This window comes from Lindgomyces ingoldianus, assembly GCF_010093535.1.
Source record: "Lindgomyces ingoldianus strain ATCC 200398 unplaced genomic scaffold BDR25scaffold_15, whole genome shotgun sequence".
Lineage (NCBI taxonomy): Eukaryota > Fungi > Ascomycota > Dothideomycetes > Pleosporales > Lindgomycetaceae > Lindgomyces > Lindgomyces ingoldianus.
Window position 1 is genome coordinate 1,290,317 of NW_022985176.1, and position 15,520 is coordinate 1,305,836.

General features: G+C 49.0%; 3 protein-coding genes across 3 annotated transcripts; 2 read left to right on the forward strand and 1 right to left on the reverse strand.

The window, feature by feature from the left end:
* The first annotated feature begins 172 nt into the window (after window positions 1–172).
* Window positions 173–7,805, forward strand: BDR25DRAFT_261540 (P-loop containing nucleoside triphosphate hydrolase protein). The gene is made up of 8 exons (XM_033686705.1): window positions 173–1,750; window positions 1,812–3,248; window positions 3,340–3,676; window positions 3,726–4,399; window positions 4,452–4,574; window positions 4,626–5,528; window positions 5,579–6,325; window positions 6,378–7,805. The coding sequence occupies exons 1-8, from the start codon at window positions 283–285 to the stop codon at window positions 7,706–7,708; spliced, it is 7,020 nt and encodes a 2,339-aa protein (XP_033547957.1). The 5' UTR covers window positions 173–282; the 3' UTR covers window positions 7,709–7,805.
* Window positions 7,806–8,252: 447 nt separating this feature from the next.
* Window positions 8,253–10,275, reverse strand: BDR25DRAFT_286579 (uncharacterized protein). Its single transcript, XM_033688261.1, has 3 exons — window positions 10,197–10,275; window positions 8,829–10,131; window positions 8,253–8,775 (listed from the first exon to the last, which is right to left on the reverse strand). Exons 1-3 carry the CDS (start codon window positions 10,227–10,229, stop codon window positions 8,675–8,677), a joined length of 1,437 nt encoding a protein of 478 aa, XP_033547958.1. The 5' UTR covers window positions 10,230–10,275; the 3' UTR covers window positions 8,253–8,674.
* Window positions 10,276–10,487: 212 nt separating this feature from the next.
* On the forward strand, window positions 10,488–14,832 carry BDR25DRAFT_342871 (uncharacterized protein; the record flags this gene model as incomplete). The annotated part of the gene is made up of 6 exons (XM_033693771.1): window positions 10,488–10,566; window positions 10,703–10,730; window positions 10,777–10,867; window positions 10,917–11,003; window positions 11,052–14,756; window positions 14,821–14,832. The coding sequence occupies exons 1-6, from the start codon at window positions 10,563–10,565 to the stop codon at window positions 14,830–14,832; spliced, it is 3,927 nt and encodes a 1,308-aa protein (XP_033547959.1). The 5' UTR covers window positions 10,488–10,562.
* Between the last annotated feature and the right edge of the window lie 688 nt (window positions 14,833–15,520).

A 15,520-nucleotide genomic window follows, 5' to 3' on the forward strand; every position in this document is an offset into this window, starting at 1 on the left:
GAAAATGATAGGCTTCAAATTGTTTGTAGAGACACAGAGAGCAGGCAGCGGTTTTTGGGCCTTTGCCACATGAGAGGCAGTGTCGCTCTTCCAATGAACTCGAACCAGCTGGTATCAAAGAAGACGCTATGCGCGAGCATTAAAGTCGTGCCTCCTCCTCCTCTTTTGAGCTTCAGACATCAGGGATGATACTCAATAAACACCAGTATTGAGATCTCCTAAAGTCTTTCGTCCTAGATTGGTCCTTCGCTTCTCCGATACTTTTTTCTTTGAACAACCAGCATGGCAGCGCAGGAAGACGCGTCGAGCCGGTCGGCTAGGCTGTCGAAGTATTTCGACCTCATTGTCAAGGGCAAACGCGAGCTCAAGACTTCTGCTGATGGACCTCGGTTCCTGGAGGCTCTCTGTGATGAGATTGATGCTGCGAAAAGAATTGAAGCTCTTATCGCAGCACCGAAGGGGCTGGAAGCAGTCGCCAAGGCAGTTCGGCTCTCTCTTGATCGCCCATTCCTTATTGGTGCAGGCACAGATCTTCTCCTCTACCTCACGGCTCCATCTCTCAAACAGCTCTGCAGTGGCCAATTCCTTTACCGCGTCCTGGAGGCCATCGTAGAACCACCATCTTTCTGGAACGCTCTCCTCGATGCACATGAGAAGAGATTGCTTACGGAGCGAGCAAGCCATGCCTTCGGATGGCTTCTCCTAGAAATCCTCTCTTCCCACACGGAAGGCCTCCCGAATGTTCGATCGATAGCGGAACAAGTCACCGAGAATGGATCTTTGACAGAATCCTCGTCTCTCAATGTTCGTAACATTGGCCAGAAGATCAAGCATGTCTTGAGTACCACCTTTACCCACAGCAGTGAGGATGGACCCGGAGGCCGCCATGACAATGACTTTGCCAACTTTAGGGAAATTAAGATCCTACCTACTTCGGATGAATTTGTATCTAAGGAAACGCCGTTCTATCGAACAGCTGATGCTGTCGCATCCGCAGACATAGAAGCTCGTGGAGCAATTCATCTCGACAACCAGTTCCGCTTGTTACGAGAGAATCTACTTGGAGAGCTGAGAAACGACTTCCAGACAGCCACTGGCCAGCAGAAAGGTAGCAGAAGGAACCTCGTCATCCCGGGCTTGACCTTCGAGGGAATCGACTGTGGACCGGAAACAAGGCGGAAATTCTGCTCCATGAAACTTCGCTGCCAGAAGGATATCCCGCGAATGGCACATTTGACGAATGCGAAGAACAGACTACAATTCGTCAAAGACAACAAGAATTTTATTCGACATCAATCCTTTGGGTGCTTGATCAGCGATGGAAACGTGGTTGCTTTTGCGACTGTAGAACGAGACGAAAATCTTCTCTCTCACTCGCCTCCAGTCATTGTCTTGCGTATTGATGATCCAGCCTCATTCACAAAGGTCCTTCTTGTTACCAAGTCATCGCCAGATCTACAATTTGTTCAAGTCGATACGGCCGTTTTCGCGTTTGAACCAATTCTCAAATGTCTTCAAAGGATGACTGTATTGCCTTTGAAGGAGCAGATAGTAGACCTGCAGCCTGGATCAAGCGAAGAAAATGCCCATGTTGTACCCGCAACCATCATCGACAAGATCCAGAGAAACAGCCAAGACGACTTGCGTGGTATACTAGGCACCCCCAAGTCTATCAAACTGGACCGACCTCAAGCGGAATCCCTCCTTAAGGGCCTTACTAGAAAAGTGAGTCTCATTCAAGGCCCACCAGGTAAGTCATTCAGATTCGAGATGCCTTGCACACTCCTCACTATTCCCTCTAATACGGACAGGTACGGGAAAGTCGTTCATTGGCGCATTGCTCGCGAAAGTAATACACGACTACACCAATGAGAAGATATTGGTCATCTGTTATACAAACCATGCTCTCGACCAGTTCCTCGAGGAACTTCTCGATATCGGAATAGATGCAAGATCTATTGTGCGGCTAGGATCCAAGTCCACAGTGAGAACGAAGCCATTGAACATTACTGAGCAAAAGAGTACATACAAGCACAGCAGGTGCACATGGACTACGATCGACAACCTGAGATCTCTGGCGGAGGGCTATTATGAGTCATTGACCTTTAAAATTGCTCGATATCGCAATTTTCAGGTTTCAAAGGACGCCCTGCTAGAGTACCTAGAATTCTCAGATGATTCAAATTTTTTTGACGCATTCACGGTTCCGGAGCAGTCTGATGGTATGTCTCTTGTTGGATCGAAAGGCAAAAAGGTTGGTCGCCACTACTTACTAGACCAATGGACTGCTGGATATGATCCCGGAGTGTTCAAAGATAGTGCTCTTCCAGAATATTCTGGTGTCTGGGAAATGGATCTAGCAACACGTACCACGTTCTTCAACCGATGGATCAAAGATTTGTTACAGGAGAATTTGTTAGAGATTGGTAACCTGTTGACGGGGTACAACAAATGCCAGGAGCGGCTGGGGCAGTTGAACCGCGAAAGGGATGTTCATACCATCAGAGAGAAACGTATCATTGGCTGCACTACCACCGCAGCTGCCATGAAAGCTGAAGGGCTTCGCAATGCTTCGCCAGGAGTCATTCTTGTGGAAGAGGCTGGTGAGATTCTGGAAAGCCACATCCTCACGGCAATGACAATGAATACGAAGCAACTGGTCATGATTGGAGACCACAAGCAGCTTCGACCGAAGGTTGATAATTTTGCCCTCACTATTGAGAAGGGTGACGGCTACAACCTTAACCAATCTCTATTCGAGCGACTAGTTCTTTCCGAGTTCCCACATAGCGTACTGACGGCGCAGCATAGGATGCGTCCGGAAATTTCGACTCTCGTCAGGCAGCTCACGTATCCTGAGCTCGAGGATGCACCCAAAACACAGAACAGACCCCCTCTCCGCGGATTTCAGAACAATGTCATGTTCATTTCCCATGACCATCCGGAGCTCAACACCCAACGAATTGCTGATCGTCGAGACGAAAATGTGACATCTAGCCGCGAAAATGAGTATGAAGTCGATATGGTGCTTAAATGCGTGAGATATCTTGGTCAGCAAGGCTATGGTACTGACAAGCTTGTAATCCTCACTCCGTATCTCGGTCAACTATTCCTCCTTCGTAAAAAGCTCTTGAAGGACAATGACCCCATCCTGAATGATCTGGATTCATGGGATCTGATTCGAGCAGGACTGGTCACCCCAGCAGCTGCGAACATATCGAAGCAGCCAATCAAGATTTCTACGATCGGTACGTAGACCTTGCCCTTTCCTAGAAGTCCCTAGGATAACTTCTTTCGTCAAATTACGACAAGGGTGTATCAATGACTGGTATTCTTTAGATAACTACCAAGGAGAGGAAAGCGACATTGTCATTGCCTCTCTCACTCGAAGTAACCCTGGAGGAGATATTGGATTTATGTCTGCACCACAGAGAGTGAATGTGCTCCTGTCTAGAGCACGGAACGCTTTGATCATGATTGGAAATGCGGAGACCTTCATGAGCAGTCGTAAAGGAAAGGATGTCTGGGTGCCTCTCATGGAGCAACTGAAGAAAGATGGCCATGTTTACAATGGCTTCCCAGTGAAATGTGAGAGACATCCGGACAAGGTGGCGCTCTTGACCAAGAAAGAGGACTTTGACAGCGTTTGTCCTGATGGAGGTTGTTCCGAGCTTTGGTAAGATCTCTGACAAACACGCAAGTCTCACCATGTTAACATCTCATAGCGGCACAATGCTGAACTGTGGTTTGCACAAATGCCCCCAGCATTGCCACAACTTGAAAGATCATTCCAAAATGGCCTGTATATCAATCATTAAATCGACTTGCCCTCAAAAGCATAAGATATCTCGAAAATGCCACGACAAGTCTGGCGCCATATGTCACAAATGTGAGGCCGAGGCTCGCAAACAGGAAGAAAGACGCCAGCGGGACCATAAATTGGAGCAAGAGCGAGAAGCAAAACAGAAACACTACGCAAATGAGCTCTCTGAGCTACAAGCCGAGATTGAACATGAGAAGTGGTTGGTCAAGGATGAATCAGATGACCGGGAGCGGCAAAGGGTGTTAGCACAACACCGGCAAGATCTTCAAATCCTCAGAAATAAAAAGAAGGCACAACAACAACAGCAGCAGCAGCAGCAGCAGCAGGTTCTTAACAATCCCGCTAGTTCCCAGAGTCAGGATGCAAGCAAAGAGAATGCATCTCCACCCGATCCGAACCAATCTACTTCGCAGAATTCGTCAGCCACTACGAAGGCCAAGGTAACGAGTAATGATGAAGATGATGGCAACTCGAAGAAACCTTGGGAATCAAGTGAAGCAAAAGATGACTGGGATTACCAAAAAAATTTCGAAGGGCAAGACAATAGAGCCCTTGATGCCTTGATTGGCATGATAGGTAAGATCTATACTCTGGTTTAGCAATTGCTTCTCTCACCTCTTTCACTTAGGGCTAGAATCCGTAAAGCAGAAATTTCTGGACATCAAAGCCAAGGTAGACGCAATAGTGCGACAAGGTGTCTCTCTCAAGAATGAAAGGTTCGGTGCAGCTTTGCTCGGAAACCCTGGAACTGGTAAGACTCTTGCTATGAACTACTTACACCGTGACTCACATCTGATGACAGGGAAAACGACCGTTGCTCGCCTCTATGCGAAATTCTTGTGCAAGGTCGGGGCTCTCCCAGGAGACCATTTTGTGGAGACCTCTGGATCTGGCCTTGCTAATGATGGAATTAATGCTTGCAAAAAGCATATCGATGACATCCTAAATACTGGAGGAGGCGTCTTCTTTATCGATGAAGCGTATCAACTTGTTTCCGGAAATAGCTCAGGTGGTAAGGCAGTGTTGGACTATCTCCTCACCGAGATCGAGAACCTTACCGGCAAGATTGCTTTCGTCCTAGCAGGTTACAATAAGCAGATGGAGGCATTCTTCGCCCACAACCCAGGCATTCCAAGCCGAATCCCCATCGAGATGGAGTTCAAAGATTACGAAGATGAGGAGCTTCTGCGGATTCTCGGCTATTCGATCAATCAGCGGTACAACGGAGCAATGAAGGTGGAAGGTGGAATGGGTGGTCTCTATGCCCGAATAGTTTCCCGCCGCATTGGCCGAAGCCGTGGTCGAGATGGGTTCGGCAACGCCCGTGACGTCCAGAACAAGCTAGCTATCATCACTGAGCGTCAAGCAAAACGACTGAAGAAGCAAAGAAGAGTGGGCAGGAATATCGACGACCACCTCCTCACCAAAGAAGATCTCATCGGCCCGGAGCCAGCAGCAGCTCTCAAAGGCAATGCAGCATGGGCGAAATTACAGAAGATGATTGGTTTGGATGCTGTCAAGCAGTCTGTTAAAGTTCTTCTCGATACCATTCAGTTCAACTACCAACGTGAGCTGGACGAAAAACCCATTGTCGAGTACTCACTGAATCGCTGCTTTGTTGGCTCACCCGGGACAGGGAAGACCTCAGTTGCGAAATTGTATGGAAAGATATTAGCAGACCTCAACATGCTTTCTAATGGAGAAGGTAAGCTACCCCTGTTATGATAGTTGGAGTACTCGCTCATAAAGGCCCAGTTGTTGTAAGAAACCCAGCTGATTTTATCGGTGAACATCTCGGCAAATCGGAAGCCCAGACGAAAGCTATCCTTGCATCTACAGTTGGGAAAGTCTTGATAATAGACGAGGCCTATATGCTGAGGCCGAGTAAGGGCGGTAGCGGTGACGCATTCAAAACAGCAGTCGTTGACACCATTGTCGCCGAGGTCCAGAGCACTCCAGGCGAAGACCGATGCGTCCTGCTGTTGGGATACAAAGATGAGATGGAAGTGATGCTCCGGGATGTTAACCCCGGGTTAGCGCGGCGTTTCCCTCTAGACTCAGCCTTCGTCTTTGAAGACTTTGAAGACTGCGAACTGCGCAAGATTCTAGATTTGAAGCTCAAGGACCAAGGATTTGAGGCCACAGATCAAGCGAAACAGGTTGCAATGGATATGCTTCGTCGAGCTCGCAATCGACCCCATTTCGGCAATGGTGGCGAGATAGACATCATCCTTGATAAAGCGAAACTTCTCCACCAGCAGCATTTGTCCACCGCCAAGACGAAGTATAAGGATAAGTTCGAAGCTATCGACTTTGATCCAAAATTCGATAGAGGCGCGCTTGCCTCTACCAATTTGCCGCTTCTCTTCAAAGGGGTGATTGGATGTGAAGACATCATCAAGCAGCTACAGACGTATCAGAACACAGCGGCGAATATGAAGACATTGGGGATGGATCCAAGAGATCAGATTCCGTTCAATTTCTTGTTTAAGGGACCTCCAGGTAAGGTTTGCCAATATCATTTCCTTACGCACTGTGCTCATTCTTCGTCTAGGCACAGGTAAAACCACCACTGCCCGCCGCATGGGAAAAGTCTTCTACGACATGGGCTTCTTAGCCAACGCAGCGGTCGAAGAATGCTCTGCTACAGATATGATAGGACAATACATTGGACATACTGGACCCAAAGTACAAAAGCTTCTCGAGAAGGCGTTAGGAAAAGTGTTGTTCATCGATGAGGCGTACCGACTAGCCGAGGGACAATTTGCTACGGAAGCCATGGATGAGCTTGTTGACTGCATCACCAAGCCCAAATTTGCTCGAAAGCTGATTTGCATCTTGGCCGGCTACGATGAACATATGGATCGGCTCATGTCTGTCAACCCGGGTCTGACGAGCCGCTTCTCAGAGTCGATGATCTTCCGTCACTTGACCGCCGAGGAGTGTCTCACGCTATTAACAGATCTTTTACAGGCACGAAGGGCTCCCCTAGACGTCTCCGTCTTGTCATCGCCATCTAGCGGCTTCCGCCACCAGGTACTTCAAAAGATTAAGCAGTTGTCAGGGCTGAAGTCATGGGGAAATGCTCGAGACATCCAATCCATTGAGAAAGCCGTTTTCAGCAAACTAATCTCCTCAGTAACTCCACCCATTACGAACCTTTCCGTCACAGAATCTGTCGTCTTGTCTGCACTTGACACGATGCTTGACGAGCGCACCCCCCGCAGCAAAGAGGCTGGAACAAGTAGGCACAAACCTCATATTACTAATCCTCCTGTTGCTCCTTCCGAGTCGCAGCCCGATAATGCGCCGAACATCCAGACTTCTACAAATACCGGCACGTCTGCATCCTCACCAGGCCCTTTGATACCTGCCACTCCAGGTGACGAGAAGGAAGAAACGGTTGAAGAGACCGAAGTTCCTGACCTAGGAGACACCCGTGATGCTAGGATTAGCGACGAAATCTGGCATCAACTCCAGAAAGACAAGCTAGCGGCCCAAGCTCGCGAGCAGGAGCACCAGCGTCTCGAAAAAGAGCGCATCGCAAAAGAAGAACAGGCTGCCCAAGAAGAACTTCGGGCCAAACAGGAACTCGAGAACCTGGAGAAAGCGGAGCAGGATGCCAAAGATGATGAAGAACGACGCCGTGTTGAAGCAGAGCGCATCAGACGCGTACTAGAGATGCGAAAACAGCAAGAGATGCTAGTAGAGTTGGAGCGACGGAGACAAGAGGCAGAAAAGGCAAGGGAGAAGGAGATTGTGGTTCAAAGGAAGTTGAGAAATTTGGGAGTTTGTGTACAGGGGTTCAGGTGGATTAAACAAGCTGGTGGGTATAGGTGTGCAGGTGGAGCACACTTCGTTACCAATGCCCAGCTGGGTCTTTAGGAACTTTGGTTGCGGGTTCATCCTATGGCATATTGGTGTCTTTCGGGGAACATTAATATTGTAGATTCGATTTGTTAAAGTCGTTGGTAGAATTAGGGACATGTTTAAGATGATTGAAATTGCTGTCCTAAATGATATACTAGTGGCACATTCCGCACCCGGATTCCTCTCCTCCTCTTCTCCAGAACCCAATTCCTTTCTCTAAAAATCTCAAGATCACCTCGGCATACTTCTTAAACCCGCCGTCTAGTTAAATGTGGAAGTTGAGCCCGTGAAACTAGCCTCTGCACACATCGTCAATGGCAGCACCAACACCCCTCTGATACACTCCGACTCCTTCAACGGTGATTAATCACGGTGATTTGATAAAGAGGCCATATAATTCCATTCATGAAATGGAATGAATGCTGGGTTGGGCACAGGCTAGGATGGTGGTCAAGAAATGTTACGAAGAAGATGAAAAGAAGGCAAGATCGAAGGAAAATGGACTCTACGCATTCACATAAATAAATCCCACGTTCACAAGTCTAGACACTGAGACCTTGCGGCCTTAGCTCGGTCATATTAATTGCTAATACTTGATATTGAGATCCAAATACGGTATCATAGAGCCGATTCCATTTTCATACCAACATTCAAACTCTGTTCTGAAGAGACCCGAAATCGTGTACTAGAAACCGAAATGTAATCTGCCATTACCTTTTGTTTGGTGATCCATAAAGTCATAAATCATCATTCTTGCCTACGGGTTCGTGACGTAATCCTATAACAAGCCCGTTTCCCTCCCTATATGTCCTTCTGCTCCAAACCTGATCGGTACGATTTCATATTCTGATCGATTGCCGGTCTCGATGTTCAGTATCGTCCCCTGAACGTTTCCTCGTGCGTTGGGGAAGGCTAGTAATGCATCAGCAGCTAGAGCATCGCAGAGAATATGTTTAGGGACAAGTGACTAGGTACACAATTTCAGCTGCTGTGTGTACCAGTCTGCACGGGCAGTGTTGGAGGCTGTGCATGAGGAGCGCCTGTTGCACCTTGCTTCTTTTTCTCTTTCTTCGCCCAGCGTACTGTGAAAGTGTTAGTAAACCGCTAGCTCTGAAAACACGACAACATCACTTACACCCACACGCATTGCAAAGCGTCTTCGGCCCGTTAGGTCCTTTCCGCCACTCAGGAGAATCTAGGGTACCGCAATCGGTACACACGTATTCATCCGCAATCTTAATTTTCTTCTTCTTATCGGAGCTCCGTCCGTCTCGGTCCAAAGAGATTTGGATACCAGCATCTCCCCTGATAAGAAGAGGGCTTATGTCACCAGTGCTGATGCCTTGAGATCTTTCTCCATCCCGATACCGCAGTCCTGTCAGCATTTCAATTGTCTCCAGATGAGTGGCTCCTTCATATCGAGCCATTTTGTCATTGATACTGTCTGGCTTGCTTGCGGCCAAGGCTTCATTGAGGTTTTGCTGTGTCAAAGCTGTGTTTGATACACCAGGTTTAGCTGGCGGTGGCATGCTGTTGTACGCAGCGGATGTGTGGCTGTCACTTTCCGTGCGAGCCTGTGTCTCAGAAGGCGTGATGGAGGATTGACCTTCAGCCGTCTGCCAATGCCGATTCTGTGCCTCCTGCTCTTCCTGCTCCTCGCGCTTCAGCTCTGCTATTCGCTTTGTGAGCCGCTCATTTTCTATCTTGTGTTCGAGGAACGAATCCAGCAAGGCGGCATTCTTGGTGGGGTAGGGGCGAGACATCATAAAGAAGCCGCGACAGTTGATGCTACCCGGCGCGGCGAAGGCGGCCCCTCCATCGCTACTGAGATGCGGGTGGCCGTGCGATTCGAAAATGACCCATGTCTCATCAATTTTACGGAAACGGTAGAAGAAGCGTAGGGGATTGCCAGACGCGATTGACTCGTTGAACTCTTTCACGAAGATTCCAGTGTCATCAGGGTGAATGAACTCCTGAATGAAGCGGCCAACGAGCTGAGCCGGCTCGTATCCGGTCAGGGCTTTGCAGGACGGCGATGCATAGAGGATCCTGCCATCGGACGTTAATATATGTAGGAAGTCTCGCAGCTCTTCCAGCACGCGCTGCGACCAGTTCCGCCGCTTTGTGAACTCTGTCAATGTGCTACCCGATGGGTTCAGGGTGGGGGCGCCAAAGCCGGTGGGAAGTGGGCCCGCACCCGCGCCCGTCATGGTGTTTTCCTGGCCGAGAGAGAAGGCATCGGTGGAGACGCTGGTTGTCCTCGTCGTTGAGAGGAGTTGTGGTGGGGCGAAGGCATTGTAGGGCTGGGCGGGCGTCTGGGTATCCGCGTCCATTTGCGAGAGGTCCATGTCCATCTGCATCATGTCCACATCGAGACCGGGAATGCCACCCGTGCCTTGATCGGGGGGGAGGTCGGGTAGGGGCGCCAGACTACCCATCTTCATGCAGTATTCGGTCAGCATCATACGTTTCTCGCGAAAACCCGGCGTCAAGGGCGGCATACCTCAGCAGGAAGCGAGCCGCCACTTTGGTACATGGCTGCGAGGTCCCGCAGTCGAGATATATACCATGAGGCGCGGAGACGCGCCGTCAGAAGAAGAAACAAAAGCTTGATATTCACTGTGAATTGATTCTTGGAGATATGACACCCTCTCCCGCATTCGGCCCGAGAGCTTCCTTGTCCTTGCCGATTGATCAGCCACGGCATGAGTGGCGCATCAAGTCTCACGTGATCTCGCGAACTGAGCGGGCGCGACTTCGTTAGGCCGCAGCGAGCCCCTCAACTCCTCCAACACGACACGCCAACTCCAAGGAAGGACGAGGAAGGGGACCAGCAAGGTTAAGCAGCGCGCCGCGGGAAGACAATAAGATGTGAGCAGAACGAGAAACCTCGCACTTTATGAATCATATACTAAACTTAGCGTTAGGTGTATGTTCATTCGCTCCTTGGATGGCAGTCATGTAGTGCGGGCTGCAATGTCAATCCAGTATGCTAATACGCGCTTGCAGCGAAAGTAAATCGGATGCAGATTTTGGGGTAAGTGGTTGGTCTCCTGCATTGTGCTCGGTCCTAACCCCGGCAGCGTCCGCTCCTTCGACAACAAGCAACACCAGAATATCGTTTTCTGGACGCCTCTTACTCTTATTGTAGGGTACAATGGATCCGGAAAGACGGTGAGGCACACTGAGGCAAATAGGAATCTAATAGCTTATTGTTTTGCAGACAATCATCGAGTGCCTCAAGTATGCAACCACCGGAGAACTGCCCCCAAATAGCAAGACCGGGGGTGCTTTCATCCATGACCCAAAAGTATGTCTGTAGAGGATTTTTTTGATCTTCTGTACTAACCTACGGTAGTTGTGCGGCGAAAAAGAAGTCATGGCCCGAGTGCAGCTCTCATTCACCGCTGCATCGGGCTCTCGTATGGTCGTGGACCGGAAGCTGCAGTTGACTGTTAAGAAAGCCTCCAGGAGTCAAAAAACTTTGGACTGTAGTCTCCTTATTGCCAAGGATGGCGAAAAATCTGTCGTCTCGTCCCGCGTCGCGCACTTGGATCAGATCCTTCCACAATATCTTGGTGTCTCCAAGGCTGTACTGGAGAATGTCATATTTTGTCACCAAGACGATAGCTTGTGGCCAATGAGCGAGCCCTCTGCCCTGAAGAAGAAGTTCGATGAAATTTTCGAAGCCCAGAAGTACACTAAGGCAATTGACAACATCAAAATTCTAAGAAAGAAGCATACCGAGGAGCTTGGCAAGTTTAAGCTCATCGAGCAACATGCTAAAGAAGACAGGGACAGAGGCGAGCGTGCCAGGAAGAAGGCCGATGCGCTATTCGACGAAATTGAAACACTCAATAACAAGGCCAAAAACCTTGAAGAAAGGGTCGCAGAGGCCAAAATGAAGTCCAAAGAAGCCTTCGATCATGCCGCACGATTCGAGCAGATTGTTGCGCAGCTCAATGGAAAACGTATCACTTTACGGGCCAATCAGGAGAGTGTGGTCGATTTAGAAGCCAACCTAAAGCAGATGCTGGAAACGGATGAAGATCTTCACTCCATGCTGAACCAGTACGAGGAGCGAGTCGCTTTGTATGGGAAGCAACAGGAAGAGCTTCGCAAAGAGTACAGCAATCTCAAACAAGACCTTGACGTGAATCGAGAATCTCTCGGTGTCAAGCAGAGCGAAATCGGCAAATACCAGGCGCAGAAGGAGCAGCACGAGCGCCACCTCTCACAACGCGAGACCCTCATCAAAGAAACTGCGAAGCGACACGGCATTCGCGGGTTCGATTACGACATCACTGACTCCCAAGTCACTGATTTCCTAGCAATTATCGGGAAGATGTCTAGTGATCAGAACAGGGCTCTCGATCGCGCTCGCAAAGACACCCAAGAGGAACTGCGTAACGCGCAGAATGGAGTTAACCAGCTGAACGAACAGAAGTCAGTCTTGACTCAGAGGAAAGAAATGTCGCGATCTCAGATTGCAGCCAACGACAGGCGGGTAGTGGACCTGCAGAGAACGATGGACAAGATCGATATTGATGAGGGAGGCGAGGCAATTCTCAAGGACAAGAAGAATGAAACAGAGCAACGGCTGAAAACCGCAAATGCAAATAACCTTTCACAGAGATTCGATGATCGAATACGAGATGCAGATGCCGCGCAGCGTAATCTAGACGAGAGAAAGGAGTCCTTAGAGGCGGAGCTTGTCAACGCCACCAGACTTGCCCGCGATTCTGCGCAGATTGAGTACGCTCAAGATGAGCTGCAGCGGACAAAACGCAGCTTGGAAACGATGAAAGGAGCCCACGGATCTCGAATTGCGCAGCTTGTTGAGGTAGGCTGGGATCCTGCCACTTTGAGTTCCTCGTTCGAACGGGCAGTCACATACAAGGCGACGGAAGTCAAAGAGGCCGAGTCACGTCGTGACATTTCCCAGAGCAAGCTCGACAATATTAACTTCAAGCTGTCAACAGTTGAGTCCGAGCAAAAGAAGAAACGCACGGAATTTCAGAAGTGTGAAAAGGCCGTGCAGGATGCCATTGGATCAGACGACATTGCCGATTTCGAGCAGACGCTTCAGGAACGAGAAGAAATCTACGAGACTACAACCATGGATCAGGCCAAATTCCAAGCGCAATTAGAGTACATGCGGAGCTGCTTGAAGACAGCTAAAGAAGACGATCGCTGTCGACTTTGCAAGAGGTCGTTGAAAGATGACAGGTCAGAACAGTTCAAAAAGGCGGAGTTCATCACGTCAATCGAGCAGATCATAACAAAGGCTGAGAAAGCTGCACGAGAAGAGAATGCCGACGAGATGTTTGCCGAGCTCGAGGACGCAAAGAAAGCGAAACCAAGCTATGATTTGGCGATGCGCCTACGACACACTGAACTACCAACACTCCAATCCGAATCTACCAGGTGGGTGGCTGAGCGGGATGTTGTTAACAAGGAGCTAGAAGAGCAGGACGCTATCATCCAAGACCTCCAGACCTCGAAAATGGAGGTTGAATCACTCTCCAAAAATGTTCAGTCGATTGTCAATTCCTACAACCAGGCTCGCGATCTTGAGAAGAAGATTCTTGAGCTCTCCGAGAAGCAAAAAGCTGCTGGTTTTGGTAGAAGCATTGACGATATTCAGGAAGAGCTCAAAAAGATCGGAGACGAAGTCAGGAGTGCTAAAGCCGTCCTTGCAAGCGTTTCTGAAGAGAGGGATAAATCGCGGAATCTTGTTAATACTCTCGAATTTAACATTCGCGACATAAATGCCGAACTGAACAGCGCTCAATCCAAGCTGAAGGAGAAACGGGCGCTCGCTGAGCGCATGGAAGAGCTCAAGACTCATAGCAGCGATCAGCGAGAGGCGATCCGAGGCTATGATCGCGACATACAAAATCTTGTTCCTCAGATCGAGCAAGCTCAACTCAAGTATGACGACATCAACTCACGCGGCAGCGAAAGAGTTCAACGTCTTCAAGACGACGCATCAAAGTTGTCAGATAGCGTCAGGCAGCTCTCTTATGCAGAGAACGAGATTACTGCTTATAAAGAGAAAGGTGGCCCCCAGCAACTTGCTCGAAGCCAACGAGAGTTCGAAATCCTTCAGGCTGAAATCTCCCGCGTTGAGGAGGATATGATTCATGTCACTAGGCAGGTCAAGAAGATTGATGACACCTTACGTGATACAGATAACACGAAACGCTCCATTAGCGACAATCTCAGGTACAGGAAGGCGAAGCGCTCTCTCCAAACTCTCCAAGCGGAGATTCAGGAGCTCGAGACCAACAACGCGGAAAAGGACCAAGAACGCTGGGATCTCGAAGGCAACCATTGGCAGAATGAATGGAATAAGCTCACCACTATGAATGCGAGCCTACTTGGGACCATGAAAGAGAAGGACGAACAGCTGAAGGACCTCGAGGCAGAATGGCAGACGGACTTCCAAGATGCAAACTACAAATACCGGGAGGCGCATATCAAGGTTGAAACAACAAAGGCAGCCGTCGAAGACTTGGGTCGTTACGGAGGAGCCCTAGACAAAGCCATCATGAAATACCACACACTTAAGATGGAAGAGATCAATAGTATCATCGAGGAGCTCTGGAGGCAGGCGTATCAGGGCACGGATGTCGACTCAATTCGGATTCGCTCAGACAACGAAACCGGAAAGGGCAATCGATCGTACAACTATCGAGTTGTCATGGTAAAGCAAGAAGTTGAGATGGATATGCGGGGACGTTGTAGTGCTGGTCAAAAAGTCCTGGCCAGTATCGTCATTCGTCTCGCGCTGGCTGAGTGCTTCGGGACGAACTGCGGTCTCATCGCTCTTGATGAACCCACTACAAATCTTGACCAAGAGAACATCATTGGCCTAGCAAGCGCATTGTCGGAGATTATAAAGGTTCGCAAGAAGCAAGCCAACTTCCAGCTCATCGTCATCACTCATGATGAGGAGTTCTTGAGGGCGATGAACTGTAGTGACTACGCAACTCATTATTATCGCGTCACTCGTGATGGAAGTCAGAATTCGCTTATTGAGCTGCAAGACATTAGTTTGGTAAGTGGCCAACCCCACGTATTAACGGGACCTGGGAGTGAGCCTGACCTAAAACCTTTACCAGGTTTCGAAATAAAGCTACTCGACGAAAAGTCACTCGGCAAAGAACCGAACTGGCATAAGAAAAGCGTAAATTCACCGGGTAGCATATATTGCTGATATGGTGACTTTTTTAATGGATAAAGGCTATCTCCGTAAATACGTGCGCATTCTTCATTCCGAGGATGTGGACCAAGGATGGGTGGAGTGAGCAAGTCTCCTGTAGCAATACAATATTTTGTTCGGTCCTAAGATGTTCTTGTTCCCATCGTCTGATTTCCCTTCTCAGTACCAACTTTGTTCTTGGCGAGACGATCGATTGCCACCGAAATGGCCTGGTAAGCCTCGCAGAAATGCTCAACTACTTTCTAGTGACGAGGTTTTTAGAAGATATTAGGCAAATTAGCAACCTGAGACGACGAATACTTGGAGCCTCAGATCTCGCTCGCTTTCAACAAACGCCACATTAGCCCTGCATCAAACGTCACTTCCAACTTTCCATGCTCTCCCTGCATTCTCTTCCAACGTCTTCCGCTTTATCTTCAGGCTTGACCCGAGTTTGTTGGGCGTCAAAGCCTAGCTTCTCACATGCAGCTGATTCCTGAAATGGCATGGACGAGATAATTATTTGTAGGTTCAGCATTCAGGGTGGCAACACCTTTCTAAAATTATCCAGCCCCTCCAATGAGACTCGCAACTCTCCTGAGGCAATTTTGATCGGCCAA